General features: G+C 42.5%; 1 protein-coding gene across 7 annotated transcripts; it reads right to left on the bottom strand.

Annotated features, from left to right (window-relative positions):
• Positions 1 to 1,660: 1,660 nt before the first annotated feature.
• Positions 1,661 to 25,338, bottom strand: RCOR3 (REST corepressor 3). Of its 7 annotated transcripts, none has more exons than XM_065679337.1 (12): positions 25,062 to 25,335; positions 24,486 to 24,542; positions 19,186 to 19,263; positions 17,664 to 17,716; positions 15,672 to 15,833; positions 15,203 to 15,327; positions 13,719 to 13,815; positions 10,838 to 11,056; positions 9,138 to 9,215; positions 8,292 to 8,349; positions 2,738 to 2,979; positions 1,661 to 2,306 (listed from the first exon to the last, which is right to left on the bottom strand). In XM_065679337.1, the coding sequence occupies exons 1-12, from the start codon at positions 25,201 to 25,203 to the stop codon at positions 1,962 to 1,964; spliced, it is 1,656 nt and encodes a 551-aa protein (XP_065535409.1). In that variant the 5' UTR covers positions 25,204 to 25,335; the 3' UTR covers positions 1,661 to 1,961. The 7 variants fall into 7 exon arrangements, with proteins under 7 accessions (XP_065535409.1, XP_065535410.1, XP_065535414.1 ...); XM_065679338.1 differs by having other exon boundaries at positions 13,737 to 13,815; positions 25,062 to 25,333; XM_065679342.1 differs by lacking the exon at positions 25,062 to 25,335 and adding an exon at positions 24,888 to 24,992.
• Between the last annotated feature and the right edge of the window lie 1,138 nt (positions 25,339 to 26,476).

Genomic DNA, 26,476 nt, shown 5'->3' with positions numbered 1-26,476 from the left:
CACTTATGACTCCCAGAACACAAGCTGCAGTGACCCCGAATTCCTCAGTGCTTGTTGTACAGTGCTGCTTCTCTTGGCCATCTGATGCTCACGTAGTGGCTAAGCTTCTACTCTGATGCAAAAGAAAACGTCTAAGGACCTTTTGTACGAGACCTCAGCACAGCAGGGAAAGCTGTTCAGAAAGAAAAATCTCTCCAGCTTCATCTGAAAACATTTTCAAATGAAGAACTAACCTATAAAGGTCAATACCTTAACTGCAATTCAGGGACAGCTATCAAACCTTAATACTCGATTTACAAATGGAATAGGATCTGATGCTGTAAGAACTTCCCCTCGCACATAAAAAAAAAAGACCTCAGCCGGCTGCTAAACTCATCATTAAACGGTCCAATTTGTCTGTGAAAAGCCTAGGGAGAGCACATTCCATTTTCAAATGAAGTCTCATTTTAGTCAAGGCAAATCTAGTTAATAACAAAATGGATTTAAAAGGATTTTCAGACACCATTTCAGCTATAAGCAAAACTAATTTTCCAAACAGTAGGGCAGTCAACATGAATGTTATTACATACTCCAGAATGAGATGTTTTTCAGTAGCTCGGTTCAGATCACACCGTTTCCAAGCTCAAGATCTGCAGCCTGGTTTACTTAGAGGGCAGAGGCATCTACTTAAAAGAAGAAACAGACTGAACAAAGAACTGGAAAACCCCACTCCCAAAACACCGCTGGGCATAACTCAAGGTTTCAGACAAGAATGCGGTAGAAAGAAAACCTTCCGATCTCCTAAAATTTGGAAGCACTAATACCCAAAAGCAGGTTTTGCTTAGTCAGTAACACAAAGCAAAGAACCCTACAATAACTTCAACCTGACTAATCAGCTCTGCCAGAAGCAGCAGGAATCAGAGATACTGATTTAACAGCAAGAGCGGGCTGGCAGCAGGTAACTGCTGCCCCAGTATTCAACTCCCACCACCAGCCTCCCTACGTCCCTCATGAATTCTTCGGCACGTAGCAATGACCTGGCATACACGAACCGCAGGCAGCCATTCTCGGATGAGTTAAATTCTACTGTACTTAAATTAGAAGGATTAGTGGAATAAATTAAATTGATGGCTCGTGTTATATGGCTCCTCTCCTGTCGCCCCCCTGGGTGGTGGAAGTTGCTGCCTCTCTCTCCACCCCAGCCCACAGGAGATACTGCAGCAGGGAACTAGATCCCTGCTTTCAGTTAACTTCCATGAGTAGAACACATGTGAGATTTAGCAAGTTTGGTACAGTAGCTCACTGAGGCTTCAGAATACTCTTTCAGAGGAGTGTTTTAACAAGACAGTACCTTTTTTAAACAAGAAAAAAATGTGCTGGGAAAAACACAAAGAGAAGAAACATCTACATTATACAAGTGCGCGAAATGCTCCTACTGTTACCTAAACAGGGCCAAAACTTCTGAACCTAAGGCCATTCTTGTTTTTTTTGCACTAAAAGGTAAAAAATGAAACCAAAAAAATCCACACACACAAACAACCAACCCCCCCCCAAAGCTACATTTAAGTCTCCTACAATAGTATCTATTCCTAGATTTGCCAGGCTACTTTCCTGTAGTTAGATGCTCGACTACAAAGACCTGTAATAAAATAAATAGAGTAAAAATCAGTTAAACAAAATCTTGGTGTGTTGAACATTTATTCATTGAAGAAGTTAGCTTCCTTCAACAGGTATTCATAGAGAGGAGGGCTGTATTGGAGGCATTGTTCTGCTGTACAAGTCTGACATAAAAATACTTTTATACAGGTGGTCATTCCCGTGTAGGTATTAGCTTGCTCCTCTGTAGAACTGGTCAGGTAGCTGTGAAGGCTTGCTCTTTTCTCCCCTTCATTGTTTGGAAACAGAAAAAAAGAAAAGAAAAGAAAAAGTACACTGATCTGATTTTCCAAATGTAGGAGTTAGCATAATCCTGCCTTATTTCTTCAGTGCAGAGTGGATTGAGATTCTGTCTGAATTCCAATGAGCGAGGGTGGCTGCTGGCCGCTAACCGTGGTTAACACGGGCCGTGGGTTTAGACGAGGAGGCATGGAGTTAGCTGGGCGGATGAGCGGCGGGGGAGGCTGGTTTAGGGTCGGCCTGGGCTGGATGAACCGTGCCTGCTGTTGGAGCGGCGGAGGCTGCCGGTGGAGGGCAGGAGCAGCAGGAAGCGCCGGACGAAGTAACGGGGGAGGCTGATTTAAAGTTGCCATGGGAGCGGTAGGTGCTGGAGCAGATGCCTGTGCTGGAGGTGAAGGGCCTAAACACTGAGTGGCCGGAGTGCTTTGTGCCTGCACAAAGGACAAAGACAAGACTGCGTGAACTGCCATCCCAGCCAGAACGCGATGCAGTTGGGCTGCCACTGTCCACTACACAGGAAACAGCATTTAAAAGAAACAAAACCAACAAACTGAGAAGTTACTGAAAAGAAATCACCAACCAAAACATTATCGACAGCAGAACTACAAATATTTACGAAGCAAGAGTCTTCTTCTAGAACAAGAAGTGTATTTTAACAGTAAAACAGTAACGTGATCGTCACTATGAAAGGTGCAGTCCTGCTCCCAGCTGGTTAACGACATTGGCTGAAGTTCTATGCAAGCTCATCATCATTCTTTAGAATGCGGTTTGCCACTCCACACCAGTTAACCTTACATTATATCACTAAAATAAATGCTGTTCCTCAACCCATGCTTACTTATTTCTGGTACACAAAACACACCTCATCTTCTTCATCAGTGCTCTTTCCTGATGGCACATTAGAAGTATTTTTTGTGTCCTCCCCTAAAGCAGAAGCATCACCATTAGAAGCCAGGGTTCCTTGTTCCGCTTCCCATTCCTGCAATACCTCCTCTAAGTTAAACCGACGCCTGTAGTTTACAAAGAAGTTCTTCACTTGGCCAACAGTCTTGTTGCCAATTACATCTGCAATAGCTTGAAAATCTTTACCATATTTTCGGACACCTGGAAGGCAAAGTAAATAACATAGCTGTGAAGAATCAGTCAGACACAGCTACGTGTGATGTATTTATAGAGAGAACCTATGGGACCTGCAAACCAAGGACTCGCTAATTAGGAGGACTTCTCAATTAGGAGAAGGCCTCAATTTCCATTAAAACAAAGTAAGTTTTAATTGCACAGCTATCAACATACAAATCAAGAGCTTTATTAAAACATTATTACCCACTCTACTTAGGGATCCTGGCTTACTCACCAAGCCTCCCAACCTGAAACCACAGAGATCTGGGCCTCTGACAAACAAAGTATATCCTTCGGTATGCTTGCGGCGAGGGCAGAAGCCCAAGACAAGTTCAAGATGGAGAGGGAAGGTTACTGAGCATGTATGCATTGCTGTGTACAGGGTGTAACACTAGGAACGTCAAGGGACAAATACCAACAGCTTTTACAGGTCCCCTCAATGCCAGCTGCACACAGATGTTTCTTTGCCCACAATGTGTGCAGCAGGAGTGCTAGAGGACAGCAGCTGCTGGAGCAAGCACAGGGGGCACAGTTCCATAAGTCACGATATACTGCTCGTTCCCCAACTTGTGACGTGCTCTCCTGAGGCTACGGAGAGCAACTGGCAAGCATTCACCTGACAAAGGCTTTGTTTGTAAAACTTTCATTCACCATCTGAGCTGGGTAGAAGACTGGGGTTTTGGGACAACCACCCTGGGGAATATAAGTAAATACATAAGCTATTGATGTATATTTATAAGACTGCCCAGCACAAGCCTCCAGGACAAAGATCTTTACATCATTCTTACTTCATTTTCATATTGACATCAGTCGGTCACTTTTGTTCCCAAGAACTTCACACGAAAATCCCAACACATAAAGATCTAAAACTACATTTGCACGTAACACACAACCCCCCTTCAAGTACCACATTCCATAGTTTTTAACCTAAAGCTGGAATTGTAACAAAGTTTATTGATTTTCTCAGTTGTATTTAGGGTATGTATCTAGATCCTCCTCTTCCTGCTTAAGGAAAAAAAGCCCTCAAACTCTCCACCATCCCAGAACACAGCTTTTAGCTGCACAAAGTATAATTTTAATCACAAGCATCCCAAAATTTGGGGACTAATAAAAGAAATCCCAGATTGAGTAAACAGAGGACTCATTTTCTGCTCTCAGCTATGCATGAGTGACAATTTGACTTCTTCTGTGAAAGCTCTTGATAACTAAGCTCATTCATATTACAGTGCTTAGAGGATGGGCACTCTGTCTCATTACAGGAAAAGAAATTCATGCCTGATTTCATGCCTCGCTTCAGAAAGTGAAGCAAAGGATTCAGAAAGTGAGAGCTGCTTCGAATCTGAAAGCCATGTTCCTTTTCAACCTAATTGTGAAAGTCTGGCCTTCAGCTTGTTCTGCTCTTTGCTACTTTCTTCATTAACGGGCACTTCTGACGTGGTAATGTACACTCACTGCGATTTAAGGGAAAAGTTCAGCTCCAGGATCGGAACAATTTCTGTAGCTGAAGCTGCTGTTTCAGCTGTCCAGAGCCCAGCTACATCATTTAAGATCTTTTCTGGGGCATACAAAAGAATCCAACCATCCCGACTGCAAGAACCTTGGAAAGAAAACAAAGGGACCTAGCAGAGCCATGTGGGAGGGCACGTATCTAGGCAAAGCAGACAGGGATTTGGCTCTGTGCTTTATCAGTTGTACAAGGTATGAGCTATACTCCTCAAAAGCTGTGTGCGTGCCAATGGAGCACTCCCTCCAGTGTTTGAATATTCTTCATACCATTACCACCCTTACTAACTTCCTCATTAAACTGCCACTGCGACGTTATCTAGCATCCTGTACAATTTATCCAGTGAACAAAGCACCCAGCAAAACGAAATACAGTTTTGTTTGAAACCTCCTTCAGATTTCTAGTGTTTTCAGCACTTTGTTACTATGCTGTCTGTACTTCTTCCTTCCCCCTAAACTGCAAAACAACTGAGCCTGTTTGCTAACTTCAACTAAAGTTGTCAAAAACAAGGTCTCAAAGCCTATTTCCAAGCAAACAGCTTGAGAACAGTGTACCCTGCCTTCACTGAGAGCCCAACTATGAGAAATATCTAAAGAAAATAACATTTCCTTGGTTTAGCTACACACAGCACTACTCACTTTGGACTCTTTTCCAAGCACTATTTAGTACTTCTCTAGCATCACCAGTGACTACATCACCACAATGATGGAGCAAAATCCTTTTAAGCTGCATCAGGAGCAGAGAAAGTTCCATACCTGCTTATGCAAGTCTGATGCATAACGTGCTGGCATATGTATAGGAGTTGATGCCAACCCACCATCCCTTTCAAATTGGTGCACATTACTTAAATATCCTTATGTAAATTCCATGCTAAGCACCATGCAAAGGTACTTCTAAGGTGCTTAATCTGTTATCCACAAAGAATAATTTTATTAGGCTGCTGAAAGTGAAGCTCAGAACAAGACAAGTGCATAGCCTTGCTTCACATGTATGAATGTCTCTCTCCCAGCTCATTTGAAAGTAGCCCTAATCATGGGATTCCTTCAAGCTCTTCAAAGCTTCACCCAGTTGCAAAAGGTGTACCTGACTGTGTGCACGCTCACTGTTCATTTCATCTTGTGTGCCTACCTTGGAGAAACTCATATCCAAGCTGTCTACACTTCTTAATGTTGTGCAGCACAGCAAACACGGAGAGGCACAGAAAGCCTCAGCCTGGGTCCAAAGCAATACAATACTGCACTGCAACGAGGCAGGAACAGGCAGCCTCTGGGTCACGAGAGATGCAGTTTCACTGTGATGGGATTACAGTGCTCCTGGCAACTCCCTTACTAGTTAGAATTGGATCCCGGTTGTCCCAACTGGTTTCCACTGCAATGCTCTTCGGTTTAAATTTTGTTGTTTTCTTTGAGCCTTAAAACATTTTTCCGATTGCAATTTTCATATGGCCGAGGTCTTACTTTGAAAAGATTGTACTTACACATTTCTAGATGTGAATTAAGTTTGTAACTGAAGAAAACCTCAAGTGACGAACTGGCCCATTACATTCAAGACCTATTCAGACAAAGCTGAGCAGTAACTGATAACTTATGCTGCAGGAGATCAGCTCAGAGATCATAAGTGAGTCCACAACCCAACTGCAGGCAGCCACACTGCTTTTAACATTAGACACTCAGCTCTATTTTAAAGTGGGTTTTTCCATTCCCTCCTCTTTGGTTACTGCCAATCTCCTGAGATTAGCCCACAGATGACAGGAGTCTTTTTTCACATTTAGGAAAAACAGTACCAAAGTTGTATTACTGCAAATGATTGCTATGATTTCCGCGCTTGGATTCAAGTGAACAAATCACAGAAATGCCACCTACCTGCTTAATACTTATGATTTCTGTAAAATTATTACAAGCACATGCCAAAATGTATCAATACTTTGATTAAATAAATCTGTTTTGAATGTACAAACCAAATGTCCCAATGCTCAAGTAAACCTCCAAGTTCAAGCCTAACACGCATTGCTGGAGCTTTTAGTACAAGCAATTGTGGCTACTTGCTTCTGAAAACAGTCAGGGCAAAAGGCAATGTGGCTCCTTCATGCAGAAGTCTGCTAGCTCAAGCATCTATTCTGAAGCAAGAGATCAGAGTCCTTAGCCAGAGGGACAGGAGGTCAATACCTACAGCACTGCCGCTCCAGGAGGGAGACTCTACTACCAGGCAGTAGGTAAGGGTGGAAATACTTTGTTCTTGGTGTTAAGGTTCTTTCCCATCTCCATTTTATACACTGGCAAAGGAAGGGGACTAAAAAGAAAGCAATACATACAAGCACATGTAAATGCAATGAAAACAGGTTTCTTCTGAAGGCCTGGTCACCCCAGCCTTAAAGACTGAGGTTGACTACCTCTACAAAACACAAAACACTCAATAAAGAGACCAGAAGACTACAACTTCTCTCCAAGCAGTCCTCACCAACCCTCATTCTCTTATGTCCATGCTCCAGCTTCGTAATCTGCCTTGTGGGTTGCATAGTGCTGTAGCTTAACAAAAGCTAAATGCACTCCTACCACTTCTCAAACTGATGTTTAGTGAGAGCTCCAACAACTAAACTATGAAAATGCAAGATGGTTTCAATCCTTTCATGCTATGGCAGGCACAATGAACCTGGACTTTTCCCACTTCTCCACACATTTTACTTACTAGACTATCATATTAAAAACAGACATCTCCTTCAGCTGCACTGGGGGACAGAAGGAAGAACAAACAGCAGCCTTTTGGCAGTACTGAGAGGATGAACTTAGGACAGAAAATGGTTTGGCGATGCAAATCCCAGTTTGAGGCATGCATGTTGAGAGGGTTGCCTCAAACATGCTGTGTCTGAAGCACACTGGCTTCAGACACAGCATTTTCATTCGCAGCTCAAAACTAACCTAACTTGAGGTTCAGTCATCTGGCTAATAACTACCAGTTATGGTACCCCTGACAACTTTACACTGATATCCTGATCCAACTGAAGGTTTTATACTAAAATTCAGGCTTTCCATTTGAAAATAGAGAAAATAGGTGTAAAATAGAGAGAAAGAAAGCACATGTGTATAACTGAGCTCATTATATTATCCTAAAAAAGATGATCCATAGGAGTCAATGTGTAGTGTCTTGAAGACAGCGTTAAGCTCTCCACATATCTCCCCTGCATGTTAGGCAGAGCATGTTAAAGCAAGGCAAGAGTCAGTTTTCCTTCACATAAATGAAGTAACTGCAAATTAGTGGTTTCAGTGGCCTACTAGGAAACATTTTTTTTCTCCCTTACAGGTGTTAGCCAAGCACCCATACCCAGCTTTAGACTCTTACAAGGCCTCCACTGGGTACATATCTGCTTTTTCATTCCCTCATGAACAGAGAAAATTAGCTGTAAAGCAGTTTTAAGTTTGCTTTTTTTCTGCTTTAAGAATACAGAGAGGTGTCTTAAGTGTCTGCTTCAAGTTCTATTACTTCAGTCTTCCACTTTAGAGCAATTAATGTAAGGTGATTTAGGAGATGATTGAAGGGACGTTTTTGGTACTACTACAGTTGTTAAACTCAGCTTAGCTTTCCTATTCAAGATTTAATATGGGTAACTGAAAGACTAGTGTCATGTTGCTTGAATGAATGCCCTAAGTATTCTCCCTAGTTTTGCTGTTTTCCCAGTGACTGACATGTAAGACCAGATAAAGTTCAGCTTTTCATTAGAGGGAAATACAAGCATAAGCCTGAGTACCTCTTCAAATCCTTTGCATCAGATTTCAAACTACTGCTGCTGTTAACATACCTTGTACTGCAAGAAGCTGCTCCTCTGTGGTCCAACGGGCATTGATTTTCTGATTAGACTATTAAAATTAGAAAAATGGCAGAAAGATCATTAAAACGTTTCAACACCTGCATAACATCTGAGCATCAGAATGTGTTTTACTTGCACTACACTTTGTAACATAGGTAAAAATCTCTTGATTGAAACCATAAATTTATGGTTTAAGATTGCTTTCGTGAAGAGCAAGTAGCATTTAATGACTTGAGCTTAAACTACACCAACAGTTCTTCCTCTGTTTTACTGCAGTTCCTAGTATCAGCTACATCATAACTTATGCACAAGCTAATGATCTTTATGCAGACAGAATCTGGATTTATAGTTGCATTTCTGTAAACTATTAGGACTTGGTGTCTGGAGTGTTTTGCATTCATGTTATGTTTCATAGCCAAGCCTTTAAAACAAGCAAAAAGAGAACTTCAGTAGTAGTAAGTCATTCACTTCGGATGCCCAAATATATGTCCAGTCACACAGAACATAAAATTTACTGCTAGCAATCTACATAATCTACTTTTAATCAGGATAAAAACCCCAACGCAACCCATACATCGGGGCTCAATTTTAGCCCCCTATTCTCCTGAATACACATGGCATTCCATTTTTTCTGGTTCTTTATTCAGCCAGTTGCATTAAGAAAAGCCTACCACTAATTCCTTGTAAAGAAGGTAGACTCACCCCTGCATGTAACTCAATGGATCCTGTTTAAGCTGCTGCTGAAATGCAAACACTGTGCTGCAGCAAAATGCATTCCTGCAGCTTCCTACGAATGCAAGTGCAAGGCCACAAGGTCTAGTATTTATTGTGATTTACCTCAGGAGGTTTGAATTCTTCAATCCCGCCTTCCATTTTCTGTTTAAGTGCACTGTTTACTTGCTTAGCATTTTGAACCTTGGTCAAAAACAACAAAGTTAATCAGCTCCACAAAGAAAGTTGGTCACTTTACACATATATCTTCACTAGGATTGCCACAAGTGTACCTCCTAAGTTAGAAAGAGAAATATTATGGTTTAAGGCTTCACTACTTTTAACTGGTTAAAAAAAATAAACTTCAAAAAGTACAGCACAGTTTACTATGGAGAGAAAAATATTTAAGCCAGTCTTTCAGAAGAACAGTTTGTCTGCGGGAGTATCAAAAGGAGGACATAACAAGCAAGTTTTGATAACCACGTGTGTGTTCCTGAAGAAGAATGCGGAGTATTCTAGACACAAAATGTGTTTCTTGGGAACCTAAGTGAGATGGCCTGCATACAGGAACTCCTTCCTTCTCCAAAAAAGCACTTAAGGGGAAAAAAAAAAAAGAAAAAAAAGATTTACAAGATGTTTCCAGTTGGTTCCTTCTCACAAGACTGCTTTTTACTGACCCTAGATCAACATGATTTCCTTGCAGGGTGAAATGATCTGAAGTACTGACATAAAACAACTAGGGCTATAAAAAGGAGAGAGTTTCCAAATCATTCATATATGTATATGATGTGCATAAGGTAACATAGGTAAGAAAAATGACTTCGCATACTATGGTGCACAGCTATTGCAAGTGTTCTTAAGTATGGACACAAAAGCAGACAACTCAGTGGGAGATTCCAAAGGCTGCACCTCTGAGATCACTGCAAGAAAAAAAGAGAAACAGAACCTCAAGGCTCTAACTCACCTACACTTAGGCTAAAAAGTGAAACCCACCTATGCTATTGAGCCCCAGAGTCCTGCTGTGACAGAAAGAAGCACATTTCTCCTGTAAAAGAATACAAGGGAGCAAAAACCCCATGAAAGCCTTTATTCACTCCATGGTTTTGCAACATGGCAGCTCTTAGTGATCTATAAGGAGGCAGAAATTCCAGGAGATAAGCCTTGACTTTGTAGCCCCATCACTCCTAGAAAGCAAGCATGCACATACTGCAGTACCCTGAGAAGCTGAATAGATTCTGTGTTTCAACTTAAAGTGACAAATGTTCATTTCTTCACCCAAAGGCCGCAGGCAGTTGTCCTCTTAAAGGTGAGGACTGCAAAGCTGTTCTAAATTTGGTTAGGAGTTAGAAAGCTCGAATTCAGGCAAAGAAGTAACCAAGTCCACGATTTCTTCCCCGCTCCCACCCTCTTCATGGTATGTGGGGAAGGACGCCCAGAGAAACAGCTACAATTTTAAGCATAATAAATATAACTTCCTCCAATACATTGGTCTTATTCTCCCTTGTTAGACAAATACTTTTAACAAAATAATCACATCAAATGCGACTTTAGTGTGCTCCTGTCCCCAAACCTGTAATATTGTTTTCATGCTGTACTCCCCCCTCATTTTCCTTCTTTTTAAAAGGAAATCATCCTTTTCCACGTTACTAACATAAAAACAATACCCAAAGAACAGCTAGTCAGGCAGCGTCCAGCATTTCTGGTGATAACAAAGTTGGGAAGACTCACATTAAAGAAGTTTCAGAATCTTCACAGATAATCTTCAAAATCATTACAATCAGAACAATCTGAGATGAAAACAAAACAAGACCAATAACCCATGGTACCTGTCGCTTTAATGAGATTAGTTCCATATCCAGCTGTCTAAGAATTGTGTTGGCTGCATTGGGACTACAGGAAACAGCTATCACATCTTCCTGGGTCAGGTACATGCCTTTTGGTGGACGGCATTTGGAACGCTGAGAATGGTGGCGATGCTGCAAGCTCTGATACTCTCTTCTACCCAGACCTATTTTGCTGGTCTGAACAGGCTGCTCATTATTGCCCTTTAATTTACAAGAAATAAATCATTAAAGAATAACAGTATCTTGTAAACAACTTCAATAAAGTATCACACAGCATTTTAATGTCGTATTTATGACAAAGATAACCTAAGCTAACATCCTCCTCTGTACGTAGTACCCAAGCTAAGACTTGCAGATGAGCTGATGGAGCATTTGCTGGATAAGCCTGCATTAAGTCTTAGAAAGGCCAGTTTTCAAAACTTTTTAAATATGGCTGAAAACACAATAAATGGCCCAGAAAACACAGCCTGAATACTATGAAAGGGCAAAAATTGAGAACCTCCTTATGTAAGCAGAAGACAAAGAATACATATATATATATATATTACATGTTCAAACAAAGTAATCAGTGAACTTACACATTAATTTCTGATCAGATATGAAGAGTTGAGGTGAAGATAAAGGGAGAAGAAGACTTGGAGTCAACCAGGAAGGGCAAGAATGCAAGATGACACTCTTCCCTCCTGTAAGCACTCTATGGGAAGTGACAGTGCTGTTTGCTTTGGGAGGGGATTTGAGATTTGGCAGAGAAAGGATGGATGTACTTTGGCAGTTATTATAAAAATCTGTGTAACTTAGCAAACTTAAGCATCTCTTGTTTGCTTTCTGAAGTGGAAAGGGATAGCAAAGAGGAGATGAAGGCTTTGTAGCTGCTCTTTTGACATGTCTGGACACCTAAAAAATTCAGCTTTGTTTTCAATAGGCATTGCTGGACAAAAGCTAGCCTGCATGTATGTGATTCCCATAGAGCACCCATTCCAGATTCCTACAAGCCAGGTCTACAGAAGCAAAAATTACTTTTCCTGCAAGGGTCTTCCAATTGAAAGCAATGCTCAGTACCAGAACAGAGATGGGATTCAGCCCTTTTGCTACTTCAAGCAGCTCCCTACTGATCCTCCTTGCTGGCATCCATGCAAGTTAAGAGGAGGTGGTTATCTGATCATCATGAAGAGAAGACAAATTGCAGCAGCCACTATTAATGTTCTCTAGTATTAGTACAGATCAGCAAACAGTATTTTGCTCTACTATGCTTGACCTTCTGCCACATTCTCTTCCCAGCTAACTTAACATCTTAATCCAGCCCAGAGACTTCCTGTGTGATGTATTGTAGGTTACCCTGCTCTTGCAGGGGGGTTGGACTAGATGATCTTTTGAGGTCCCTTCCAACCCTTGGGATTCTGTGATTCTGTGATTCTGTGACTTCATAGAGGCCATTTAAGATATTTGCACTTAAGATACTTGCTCTTCTTTGTAAAGTTGACACAGAGCATTACACCTCTGACATCTAAAAATCCCAAGGTTAAGTTTACTTCTGGACCGTTTACGCCATTTGGGTTTTGGGTCAACATTGCTCTTTTAGCATGAAACTGCAGTTCCTGTCTGCTCAATCTGGATTTAAAATGAAAACATTCTCTCAAGCTTTTGTCTTGCCAAACTAGAGCGTTTGGCTTCTTTTAGTCTTTTCTGGTAATGAAGTTCCCATTGTTCTGCACATTGAAGTAGCCTACCTAGTTTATATATCGCTAAGAAACTGAAAAGTACACGAATCCTACCAGAAATATAAGATCACAGAATTACCTTACATAGACCCAAACAGCTCATCAGAAACTGCAAACTTATTTGTTCTGTTCCTAGAAGTCTACCAAGAAACTACTTTCATTCTGGACTGCATGTAGCAATTCTAACAATAACCAAGGAGAGTAAATTGAACAAACCAGCCCTTATTTAGAAGCGGCTTATGCAGCAACTCAAATCAACAGATTGCAAGCACATTGTTACAAGAGCGGAATGAAATGTAAAAAGGTTCGTTATTAGACCTTGTGCCATTTCAAAGAAATATCCTGGCATGCTAAAAAACTTAAAAAGCTCTTTTTACAGAAAGGAGTACTTGTAATTGTCCTTTCTTGAGGCATTAGATAAAGCAGTACTTTGAAGGTCACTGCAAAGCTGAGAACTGAATCTAAACCTTTCAGTCTCTTACTCAACATCATTTCTGATAGAACTGCAAAGTTTTATTAATAATCATAGGTACCACTTCATGGGAATGCTGAGGTTTTGCACTACTACTCTCTCCTCACATTCTCAAGAAGCATGAACTGTTCCCTTGCAGGAAAAACACAAGTTCACTAAGTTAATAAAGGAGATAAGCATTTACACACTTAGCTGTTTTATAGTCTTATTCATAAAGAATATTTAACAGAAGAACACCCCAAAAAGCCAAAACCTGAACATACCCCAAACGTAGCGGTTAGCTGTAAAGTTAACAGTAAGTGCCCATTAGGGGAGGCAAAAATGGTTGTCTCTACATTTATTAGTAGAAAGCACTTCGGTAAAGGCACATACTAGTTGAAAAGCACCACCTCACTGTGGCTTTGAAGGAACAGGAAAAGTTATTCTTGGAAAAATATCATTTAATTTTAAAAAGCAAAAAAACCCCATTTAGATTTCAGTAATTCCTAACTAGTAAAACTGTAAGCACATTAACAAGGCAGAGGGAGGGGGAACATTGTTTCACCTATCAGAAGTTGTCAAGATACTGATCACCTAAAACCCCTGTGATTTCAGCAGGCTGCAAGCTAAACCTCTTCACTACAAGTCATGCTCTTCATGGTATCACGTTGACAGAAAACAAACTGACATCCACCGTTAAGCTATCTGTTACCTCCTTTTTGGCTTCTTTTTTGGGATCATAGTCACTATCATTTCCATCCATTGGATGAGCTTCTTCTACATCATCATCACTGAGGAGAGATATTATAAGAAGCTGGTCATTTTATCTATTTTATAACCCCAAATATGAATTATGTAACAGAGTAAGACAGAATTATCCAAGTATAACGGCATCTCAAAGTTATTTCTAGTTTTCAAGAGAACTGTTACAAATATATTTCCTCTTTAAATTCTAATAATTGCAATTATAAACAAGCAATCCCAAATTCTAATTTCAAAATGACTTTAAACAGTGGTAGTACTGCTCTGCCAAAATATTTTGGTGTCACCTTTTTTCTATACAACCACTTGTGCCAGCATGAACGCTTACGTGGTCAACTACACCAAGGCTACAAATAACCTTTCATTTGCCACATTAGCCTGTGCAGAGCAAAAGGGGACAACGTAAGATGGGAAAACACAGGACTGCTTGTCACCAAAGTGCTCGAGATCTAGTAACTGGGAATGAAATCTGCTGAATTAAGACAAAAAGGTTGAAAAGACAACAGTTAGTTTAATCAAGTCCAATCCAGCGATTCACACAGTATGATTTCTGAATAAATGAATGCAAGAACATCACAAAACTGTCCAGTTATTGAAAAATAGACCAAAAAAATGCTGTATCAGAAGAAAACTGATTTTCTTCTGTAATTGTTCAAGCTGCAGGGTCACAGGTAAGCATACTAATTTTAAATTTCAGGAGTTCTTTTCAGTAACATAATTAAATAAGACACTTTTGCTCTAGGTAGACAGTTTTCTGAAGATGTAAAAGCATACTTTCCAACATGAACTTGATTATGTTACTTCCACATTCAACATATAAAATCTCTTTAGAAAGAGAAAAGTAAGCTAATACTCCACTAGAATAAGTGCAGTATAATTTCAATTTCGTAGTAACTAGGGGAAACGTCATTTCCTTCTATTCAAGACAATTTAAAACTATTTTGAGCTCTAATTTTCTTTGACCGATGGTGGTTCTAAGTCTCCTAAAATAAGACTTTATGTAAAGCTTTGTTATAAATCAGTATTAGGGCATTCTTATTGCCACAGCTCTTTATAGTGGTTGATCTTTCAGTTTTAACTCCATTCTAGTGCAAAAAGACCACAGAAAATCCCCCACCCACAAAACCACTGTACTCCCCACACAAAAACACAGGGTTAGATTTCTCAAATGAAGCATTATTTGTAAACCACATTCCCAGACTTTTTTTAAACCCTTGTTTTTTACAGTTATCCATTAAAGCATTTCAGTATGTTACAACTCCAACAACTGCAGTGATACAGCTCTTAAAGCACAAGTACCAAACCCGTTGCTAAATGATGCTCAGACCTGAAAATACGGTTCACATTGAAACACAGTGGATGGAAATTACCCTGACATCCCTACTCTAGTTAGCTACTTAAGAACATAAAACTTACCTGTCACCTTGATTATTCCTATTAGCCAGTTTCCGAGCCTGTCGATCCATCAAACTTGTCCTGGAGCGAGTTTTTTTCCAAGAATAGTAGTATTTTACAAGGCTTGCAATAGTCTTGTCTGGAAGCTAGAAGAATTCATTATACATTAATACTTGTTAAAATGAAAATCGCACCCCAAGATTACAATTCTGCTCTCTTTATAACCCCCTTTACCCAAATATTTTAAATGCATGGATAAGATGGAAAGGAGGGATGTATTTGCTATATATTTTAAAGGAGAAGGGAAGAAGAGGTTTTATTAGAGGGAAAAAACTGTAGGTCCAAGGGACATGATCAAATTAACCTAAATCTTACATTCAGGGTTGTTCCTGAAGCTTTTACACAGAAATCTTGAGACTTAACCCAACAGGAGCCTCAGTTCTTAGTGCTTCTGAATTGTTTAATGCTTCTGATTAAAATATCATTTTACCATTTGCTGGATCCTGTGAAAGCTCTTCCCATGGAAGCTAAATGCTTGCTCAAATAGGACTTTGTCTTCAACTGTCCATTCATCAGGGAAAGGAGTGAAGTTGGGCAGATCCGCAAGGGACTTCTCAATATTGTGTTTATGCCAGAACAACATGCCGAGAGCCTTTGGAAAGAAACAGTCCCTTTTTGGATTTAGTCAACTTTCTAAAATGGTGAGACAAGTTTAAAAAAGGCAATTTATTTATTTAAAGCAAAATTTGACTGCCAGAACCCCTTCTCAAAATGTATTTACAATCTCATTGACTATGCACTATAGGTTACAGAACTCTCTCTGGAGACAATATGAAGAGCAGGCACATGTGTACTTCATTAAAGGTATGAAAGCTAGACAATTGAAGGTTGGCATGGCAGCAATAATTCTGAACGAGCACGAACTAGGCTGACAGGCTCAAATCTGACCTGCTTTCTTCCTTTACAAGTAGGTATCACCTACACAGCTCCTTACAGGTCTTCGGGCCTTTATTACCAGCCCATTCAAAAGAGAAAACAAAAACACTTGTCAGCAGCCAGAGGATCATCCAAAATGCAAGTCTGAAAGGTCAAAGTGAGAGTGGTCTTTCTACAACTCTCCAATCCACAAACAACAGCACGGCCATTTCCATGTCATGTGCACCTAATAAGGAATGGAAATTTAAATACGCTTTCTCATATAATTTAATTCCTTTATATTCTTAAAGCTGATTAGAATTTCTGCCTGGGAATCAATGACAGATTGGAAGCCAAGCCGCACACCTGGAAATGTAATCCATTCGTGTTTCAACCATACTTCAGTTTCAACCTGCTCTAGTGGAAGGTGTCCCTGCCCATGGCAGGGGGTCGGAACTGGATGAGCTTTAAGGTCCCTTCCAAGCCAAACCAGTCTATGGTTCTATCTGTGATACAGTGCAGACACGATCACTGCTTGTTCATCAGCTCTCTAAACCCCTGACCTCACATCTCCTAATAACCTGGACATTACAAACCTCTTCTTGTGACAATGGCAAGTGACAAGCAACCTCTTGCAATTTTTATTCCACTGTGAACAGTTTAAAAGATTTTGGTACCACAAGTTATTTTGGAAATTGGACTTTTTTCCACAGACTTCGTTTGAGATCCCTCAGTTCCCTCTCTCCCCTAATAAAAGCCAGACCAGAAACAAATGTCACCAAACTGTAGGCAATCTGGACATCACAATATTGGCAGCATCTCTTTCAGACAGCAGTTGGCTAGCATGTCATTGCTATTATGAGCTTCCTTCATCCAAAACTTGACCATATGACTTGTTTCCACTTGTACACCAAGTATTTGTTGCAATGCATAATATCACCTTTACATAAACTGGTTAGCTTATGAAGAACATGACGACAGCACTAAGTGCAGAGCAGCGAAGTTTTATCCTGTACTTTTTACAGGATAGTGACTAAAGGTTATTAGAAAAAAAAACCCAAAGTGAACTTGTTTCTTATTCTCAATCCTCAAATTTCTCTTTTCCTGCCTCTGAAAAACACTCAAAGTTGGTTTGTCTCTGTTTTAGATATACAAGAAACCTTCCCAATGGTGTCCTTACCACAATTAATGGTTAAAAATGGCACCATATTTGAATTCTAATATTAAACATTAAATGTGTAAGCTGCTTTCCTAAGGTAGTCTTAACTAAATATACACACACAATTGCATGACATGCCCAGTGTATCAAGAAACATACCAAACCTTTTCAAAAGTGCACATTACAAGCTGAGCATGTCATGAAAACAAAGAGCTCAATCTTTTGCAGAGAATCCAGACCACAACTGTATGCAGATCCATTTAACTGCAGTGTTTGCTGCCGTGCCTGAAGAGAAACAGCGTTAATTAATAGTAACCAAGGGGAAAAGAGTAAAAAGAAAAGAGTTGTGTTATTCTTTTACATTAAAAAGAATCCTTTAAATGAGCACTCTCATTTCATGGCACTTACCTGTTCCACATTGTATCCATGTTTTTCCTTTGCTATTGCTATATATTCATCCACTGTAACAAAGCAATGTCAGAATTATTCTTTAGTACTTTTAGTTCTGCTACAAGGTGACACAGAATTAGCCATCTATCATGGGAAAATGGTCTTCCCGTGCTTTAATACACCGTATAGGCCCAGATCCCCCAAAACCTCACATATATTCATAGCCTTAAAATAATAAACCCACTGGTTTTAATTTAATATCAACCTTTTCCACAAGCCAATTCTCAGTGAAAAAGATACTTTCTTTCACATTTTTATCACAACAAAGCCACAGAGGCTCATCATTTATTTAAATCAGAGACCAGCTAGTTATTGAAAGGCTATGTCTTCCTGGAACCCACTCCAAAGAACACAGACACCTGGGTTAGTTTTAAATTGAACTACTTCTACTGTTCGTATTCCCAAACATGTTAAAAATTAATGTAAAGAGATTCGAGATCAATGATTATGCATATCCTTGGTATTTCATAGATTTCACTGGCCAACATTCATTTTAACCATGCGACAAAGTCAGTTTTCAATAGAGAATATGAAGACTGAATAATCAGGTCATCAAATTCATCAGTAACATTTTTTAAGTGATCTTTGGCCATAGTAAAGCCAGCTTTGTGTTGGGCTCTTGCCCTCACTTTGCAGTCAAGTCCTGCTAGTTTTGATCTTCAATGGGTAACTTGTATTTTTAGAGAAACACTCTTCACCTTCTACAGTTCCCAGTTAAGTGGCAACTGAACGTAGCTGAAAGGAAGCACGACTGAGAAAGGGAAATAATGACATCCTCAATATTCAAACAGATCAGAGATGTCCTTGCCAAGATTTCTTTTGCAGTTTAAAGTGTTTAGTAACTAGAGGTGTATTTTATTCCTAACTGTTCTGCAGTAGAAGGTATGCTCCTTCAACTACCAACTACTGGTAACAGATAGAAACTGTCCTTGAGGACCAGGTTCTCATGACTGCATCCTCAAGGTTTATTCCCCTATATTACATATGGGAAATTCTAGCAGAGGGGGCAGGTTTAAACTAGATTAAACAGGTAAATGTTCACATTTAGTCAATGAGTCCCATGACTTCATAAGGGAGAAAATGCTCAGTTTTTCCTGATAAGACAGCAATAATTCCCCCCTAAATGTGGCCTCAACACATCTTTTCTGGATTTTTCCACTGCAAATTCTTCTAGCAATTTAGAGCAGCAAGTTCCACGTGTTTGGATGTTTTATTCTTTTCCTAATATCTAAAGGTTTTACAGACACTGATGATAAATCAACACAGGTTTTGATTTGAAACAAAGACTTAACTATAAAATAAGAGAAGGTGATCTTTCCTTTCAGTGGAGTTCTCTAAATAAAAAATAGTAAATTAAACACAAAGCTTCTCTTCTATTTGCAGTTTCACTGTGTGTAAAAATACAGAATGAACAGGCACACCAGAAACAGTTATTTAGTTACAATTAAGCATCCAAATTCCTAAGCAGGGAAGGACTTACACTTGGCATCTGGAATATTATGATACGGAGACCATACAAGCATCCCTCCATTATCTTTATCAGTATATTTTGTGGCACCTGTAAGAAAACAAGTAAGTCTCAGTATTTATAAATACAATCTTGAGAACAACTATTCACAGGACAGCAAATAAGTCAATCACATTAAGAAGTCCAGCCTAGCTACTGGGGGAGGAGAGAGGGCATTAAAAATGCCACATTATGTCCTTAAGACACTGAATTTCATGAACGGCTGAATTTGAACACTATTCTTACAAGGTTCAGTCATAACTGGATGTAAGACAGGATCACGGTTACCACAATTGGAGCATTAAAGTGCATTGCTAAAGTTGGCTGGCTGCAAAATTTAGAGGTACTTGTGCTGGAATAGTCCTCCAGAAGTTAAGATTTCTATCAGCACATCTGTCACTACCATAGAGTATCAAGATCTACTGTGTTAAGTTAGGAGGCCTTAAATACCTCCCAACAATGAAAGACCAATGACGAGAAAAAGATAGAGGGTAGAATACAGTCACCATCCCTGATCATTCAACAAGGAAAGATCCTAACCACTATGCACAAAGTAACTGTTAATCTGTCTCTAAGTTTTGATTTTCATAGCTATGCAATTCTGATATTCATAGCCAACCAAACTGGGTGGCTGGGTGGTCACCTTGTATTGTTTGCTCTTCACCTCCACCTGAATGTAGCAAGCAAAGGAGTCCAAGTTACCTAACCTATCAGAAGACAGCAATACTGATGCAGCCTCATACAAAGCACTACATCCTTGTCTTTGATGTAAAAAAACACACACACACTGGAAAAAAGGAAACTCCCCAATATTGGACCAGCACTAACTACTTTTTATTACTATTTCACAAACATATGCTACTGCATCAAGCTTCTTACAATCTATTTGTTTAACAGTTTATCTTGCTAAGATATTGCTCAACAATTAGACCATTTACACTTGTGTCAGTATGAATTCCTTGAGGAATCGCCCTCAGAGGAATTTTCCTTGTATCCTCCTTGGAGAAGGACAGGTTTGTTTTTTTCCTTAGTGAAACAAATAACTTTGCACTCCATTTTAAGCTGCCACACTTTAGGTTCTACATCTTCTTGAAGGAAACAGAACAAAACAAATCAATGCCTTGGAAAAGAGAACTTAGTGCTTTCTAATTAGGTACTGTGTTTTGTTGTTCTTCCCTCTTTAGTTTGGCAGCCTTCTGTATTTGCTATCATCTTTGCAATCTTTAGATCCATTACGACTGTGAACTTGAAAACCAGGTAATTAAACTCAAAGAAGTCGTGTCTTCCAAAATGAGACATGTAAGACAAATAGTCTAAATGCACCATAAACTCTGTAATAAGTTAAAAATGTACACAGTCATAAAGCACCAGTTTCAAGGCATGAGCAGTACTGAGCTCTGAAAGGGTTTTGGTGGATAAGACCCAACTCCTTATTATAACATTCTCCTTTAGAACAAAAAAAGCATGCCAACTGTAGTTATCAGAAATGCAATACTTCATGAAGAATAATGCAAACATGTTACATTCACATTTCTCATCCATTCAACTTTCATCAGAAGTAAATGACTGCTACCCTGTACCCCACTCTAACTAAGAAAGGAACACAGGACCACTACAGAATGCATCAGAATTTCAGGCTGTGAGCAAGAAGCAGCTAAACTTGAGTATACCCTCAGTTATTTCCAAATCCCAGACAGACACCTGCAAACAAGCAGGTATCATGGATATTATTAGATGAAAACCTTAAGTTTCAGAGTCCTATCATTTGTGCCTGCAGAAGATCACATATGCAGTGGCATATGTGACTCCCCTACTGAGGTGCCAGCCTCACATGACTAACAAACAGCTCCCACCAGGACACCCCTTTTTGAAGCACTGCTGTTTCTCCAGTAGGATCAGACAACTCTTTCCATGCTGGAGGCATCTTCACACTGACAAAAGGAAAGCAAGAATGACAGAGGACAATGGGCTGCATACAGGGAGCTCAAAGGAAGGCATCCTGTCAACACTGGATGTCCACAGCTACAGTCCAGGGATCCCTCCATCTCCACATGCAGGACTGTGATCTATCTTTATGAGAACTGCTTCTCATCCTTTGTGCCCCAAGTATTCAAGTCAGCAGCACTCCCCCCTGCAAGAAGGCTGTGTTTTAGCTCAAGGGCAGCATGATCTACATCTGCAAATTCCATTCTTATTATGGATAGTGGCTGGAAATACCAGGCAACATGTTAACCAAAGCACGTTAGAAGAGCAGAGGTGTAAGCCAGTAAGGAAGAGGAGGACTGCAGGCTACATCTCAAATATGACAACTCTCCCTCTGCCCAAACCCCACATTCAAACCACTTCGGAAGAGGTTTCTGTACTTGAAAGAACTGTACAGAACAGAGAAACTGTAGCAGCAAACTGACACTTGTTAAATTTCAGCTTAACCTTAGAAGTTATGTACACATGGATGCTGCTGTTCTGTACATGACTCAGGTATAGAAAGTTATCATCTGCTTAAGACTAAGCTTTGCAAGTAGGAACAGAAACACAAACTAATGGAAGGAAGAACTAAATTTCTACAATAAAGGACTGGAAATCTTAAAAATACATAAAAAATAATCAGGGAATGTGAGGACAGATTGCGTGGAATAAGTGGAAGAAATTACGTACTTCACCTCACTATTTAATAACTTTGATTTAAGGAAGCCTGTTTTCATACAGGAAGACTAGAGGTAGCAAAGTTATAAGGATGTACCCAGAAATGGGTTCCGTAAGTGACCTTAAAAGTTATAAAGTGTTCTTCTTGACAGCCCCTCCTCACCCCTGAGAAGAGGGCAGATGGGAAATACACATTTCTGTATTTAGCAAACAAAAGTCATAGTAAAGCTTTTGGGAAGTCCAAACTTCTCCAGCAGTTATTTCACACACAGAATGGTCCTTCTGCAGTGATGGCACTCTCCACTATGCTTCCCAAGAGAACACAAGCAGCCCATAACAAAGATACCAGCTTTGTAACATCCTGCTGCATCTATAGGTGGGTCGGGAAGTACAGGCAGAAACAATTTCACCTCAAGAATATAAAGTACTATAGGAAAACCAGCAGTGAGGTAAGAACCTGGAGTGCAGGCGATACCTAATTTACCAAGTGAATAAACTAAGGAAATTTAGGACTTTGATTAAAACTGCTTTCTGCAGTAAGAAAATGTCTCTCATTGCAGTAGTATCTGGTGACAGAATGCTACTTCCCTTACAACTGATACACTTTTTTCTGAAATATATCTTATTTTATACATGAACTCAGGTTAGAAAAAGTTTACTACCATTACAACTTTAATCACAAATGTTTTGTTGCTCAATGCATTGCTTATGAATATTTTTCAACACAGGCTAAGCGAGGCCAAAGGATGGGTATTTACTCTACTCATTTTAGTACTCTGTGTGTGTGCCACAGGCTGACTTTGTACATGATGGAAAACTCTCTCAAAACAGGCATTAAAGCAACTACAAGAAGAAACAGCACTTAAGTTAGTGCCTACATCCATATATGCAAACCTGGGAGTACAATGGAGTGTTTCTTACAACATTTGCTCCCCCTGGAAAGAAGTAATCTAAGTGTAGCTATGATAAGAGAACACCTTTTTTTTGCCCAGCGTTGCTTCCATCTCTAAGATATGGCACCTCAAGACTCATTAAAAAGGAAAAAAGGGGAAAGCATGAGCTCTCAGACAACCAGTCTGCCAGCATGGTAAATATGTACAGTACTTCTACCCTTTATGGACTTAGTTCTTTTTCTCCCATAATACTTGGGTGTTCCAAAAAAAAAGTTACCACCTTTTCTTGCCCTAATAATCAAAACACACACTAAGAACAACAATACTGTACATTATGCCTCTTACACATGACTTCTTAAAGAAAGATTTCCATCATTAAGGAAACTGATAAAGCACTGTGTATTAATCCCAGTTATTAGGGAAAGGAGCATCAGTTGAATTTCACCCCCCAGGACCACTTAGGAGCTCTAAACCATCTGGTTATAAGAGAGTATAAAATTACTTCTGTGGGTACAAATGCAATGATGCTATTGCAGATATAGTTCACAAAATTGAAACCACAGATCCTCGGTTGTCCTAAAAGGGGTGAAGAGCTCTTTTGATCAAAAGAAAAACAAACACTGTGTCTTCCTAATTTAAGCAGCCTGTAGGAAAAACAAGCCTGGGTTACACATTAGAAAGGGTAATTTTTATTTAGGCTTATTTTTATGTAGGCAATATAAAAATAAAGGGTGTAAACGGTTAGTCTTATTAACAAAGAGACCTCGACTACGCGCTCCTTTCTCAGGGAAGAGGCATTCCCTTATGCCAAGATCATGCATCCATTTAATCCCACCCTCCCCCTTTCTTTCCCCCGGCCTTTTCTTTGGCCTGTGGGGACTTGCGCCCATCAAGAGGGGCTCACTCCAGCTTTAGGAGGCACTATGTGAGAAGCTCTGGCCCAATCCTCTTCCGGTAGGAAATCATCTGACACCAATGGAGCCTGTCTGGAGAGCAGGAAAGTAGATAGGCTTCATCTGACCACTACAGCAGAACCGATCAACGCTCCTACGGTCTCGCTGCTCGTGGTAGTAACGCAAGACAGCATTCTAGCCATCAACTCGCTTAAAACCAAGGACTAGGCTATGCAAACGTGCCCAGTATTCCTCGGGGCGGGGCTGGGGGGTGAGGAAGGCGGAGGAGAGCGGCTCAGCCCGCAACAGCGGGGTGAGCGGGGCTACTACAGCACGCCAAGACCAGGGGCAGGAGTTTCCCCCCACAGCGCATCTTCCACCCAGCGCCTCCAGCACGCAGCCAGGTCTGCTCCGCTTCCGGCAGGCGCATCACTTCCCACCCCTGCCCGAAAACATCCATCTCCCCACGGCGAATATCCTTAAATCACCTGGTTAACGTAGGACATGCCCTATGGCTTAAGAAGGGGAAAAATAAAAAGCATCCGACCTTTTTCTGCTTCGCCGCCTCCCGCCGGATACAACATAACGCGGCTGATAGCGAAGGGGATTCGCCATCAGCCGAGTGGCAATACTCCCACCGCGGTGCCCCCGCTCCCGGGAGCAGCTGCTGCCCCGCCGCCGGCACCGGATCGCCAACACAAAGGCTGGAAAGCGGCATAAATACAGCCCCGCGGCCGCCGCCGGGAGAGCGCCGAGCCGAGCCCTCCCCCAGCACCGACCCCATCCCTCCCGGCTCGGGAACGGCGGCGGCAAGATGTCAGGTTACAGCCGAAAAGCCATTTACCGGGCTCGAAGTCAGGAATGCGCGCCTGGTATTCCGCTCCGACCCTCATTCCTACATCTGCAACGCAAAGTGGGGGGGGGGGGGGAGAGAAATTAGCGCCTTAAAGCCTGTGCCCGGGCGGGCTGGGGACGCGCCGCCCGGGAGCCCCCGCCGCGGCCGTGCGGAATAAGCCACCTCCCCCCAGCCGCCACCCCGCCCGCCGCCGCCGCAGATTGAGCCCCGACGACCGGCGGGGAGGGGGCCGGAGGCGGAAGGGGGAGTTTATTTCAGCGGAACAATGGAGACGGCGGCGGCTCCCGGGAGACACTCCCCATCGTTAAGCACCGCGGGGCCGCGCTGCGCGCTCCCGCGCACCCCCCCTCTTTCTCCCCCCCCCCCTTCCCTTCCCTCCCCTCCCCTCACCTCCCTCGCGGCCCGTCCCGCCGCAGCACAGACGCGCGGCGGCGGCAGAGGAGGAGGAACGGTGGCGGCAGCGCCGGCACCGGGCAGGGGGAGGCGGCTCGGCTCGGCACGGCTCGGCGCCCCTCCCGCCACCCCCCTCCTTCCCCCGCTGTCGGGGCGGCCCCAGGCTCGCACCGTGCTCGTCGCCACTGTCACCGCCGCCGCTCTCCGGCTCCGAGTAGTGCCCGTTGGAGGGGCTGCTGCTCTTGGTGCCGTTGGGGGCTGCCCGGCTCTTGCCCCCCAAGAGCTCCGCTCCCTTTTCCATCATGCCCGGCATGGGAGGGCCTGGGGGGGGGGGGGGAGCGGGGGAGAGCGGCGGCAGCGCGGGCTGCTGAGGGGGGGAAGTTAATACGGAGCAGCCATATTGCCCCCTCCCCGCCCCCCCCTCGGGCCACCGCGGCGCCGGCGCCTCCTCCCCCCTCGCACCCCCCCTCCCTCCCCCGGCGCTGCGCAGCCCCCGGGAATCCCTCCGCGCCGGCCCGGCCGGATCTTAGCCGCGGAGGCGGGGATACCGGCGGAGCCCTGGCGGCGCGGCGGAGGGATTCTGCTCGTGATGGAACGGAATTCTCTCCGCGGAGACACCGGGGCCTGACCGCCGCGCTGCTCGGTTCCGCTGCGCACGGGAGCGGCAGCGGAGGAGAGGGACTATTCTCTGGGCGGCGCAGGGATTCTGGCGGGAAGGGGTGGTGTGACGAGTGGCGGTGCTGGGGCTCCCGGTGTGGTGCGGCGCGGAGGTGCTGGCCTGCAGGGAAGGGGCTGTGAGGGAGCAGCGGGGAGCACCCGGCTGTGGGGCCGCGTCCGTGAGGGGCTGGGGTGGCCTGAAGGGAGCGGCCTCCCCCGGTGCCTGGGGCCGGGCAGCTTGGGGCGGTGCAAGGCCCCGGCTGTGAAAGGCGATGCGGGTGAGCGCGGCTGGCACCTTGGTCGCTACGGCTTTTGGGAGCGCTTCAGGCCAGGGTCAAGTAAGGCTGAGGGGATTAAGTGGCCCGGAAGCCGGCACCAGAAGAAGGCAGCACAGCAGGTAGTTCCAGGTGTTGTAAAGTGTGTGTGTGAAGTAATGCTGGTTTTTCTTTCTAAATAAGCAGAATTTTTTACTTCCTTTTATTAGTGTAATTCCAGTGTGTTACCAAGTACTCAGGTGTCACCATCTAGTTCGTGTCAATATTCAGGTTTTAAGAGGAAAAGAAAAAAACACCTGCTGGGACTGCCTCCAGACTATGGAAACATCCTTGTTGCTTAATCTGGAGATACATTAATCATAGAATCATGGAATGGTTTGGGTTGGAAAGGACCCTAAGATCATCCAGCTTCAACCCCTGCTGTGGGCAGGGACCCCTTCCACTGGAGCAGCTTGCTCCAAGCTCCTGTGTCCAACCTGGCTTTGAGCACTGCCAGGGATGGGGCAGCCACAGCTTCTCTGGGCACCCTGTGCCAGCGCCTCAGCACCCTCACAGGGAAGAGCTTCTGCCTAAGAGCTCATCTCAGCCTCCCCTCTGGCAGGTTAAAGCCATTCCCCTTGGCCTGTCCCTGCAGGCCCTTGTCCAAAGCCCCCC

This window comes from Lathamus discolor, chromosome 5 (assembly GCF_037157495.1).
Source record: "Lathamus discolor isolate bLatDis1 chromosome 5, bLatDis1.hap1, whole genome shotgun sequence".
Classification (NCBI taxonomy): domain Eukaryota; kingdom Metazoa; phylum Chordata; class Aves; order Psittaciformes; family Psittacidae; genus Lathamus; species Lathamus discolor.
The sequence above is the reverse complement of the archived record's forward strand: the minus strand, read 5'-3'. Positions and strand labels throughout refer to the sequence as shown.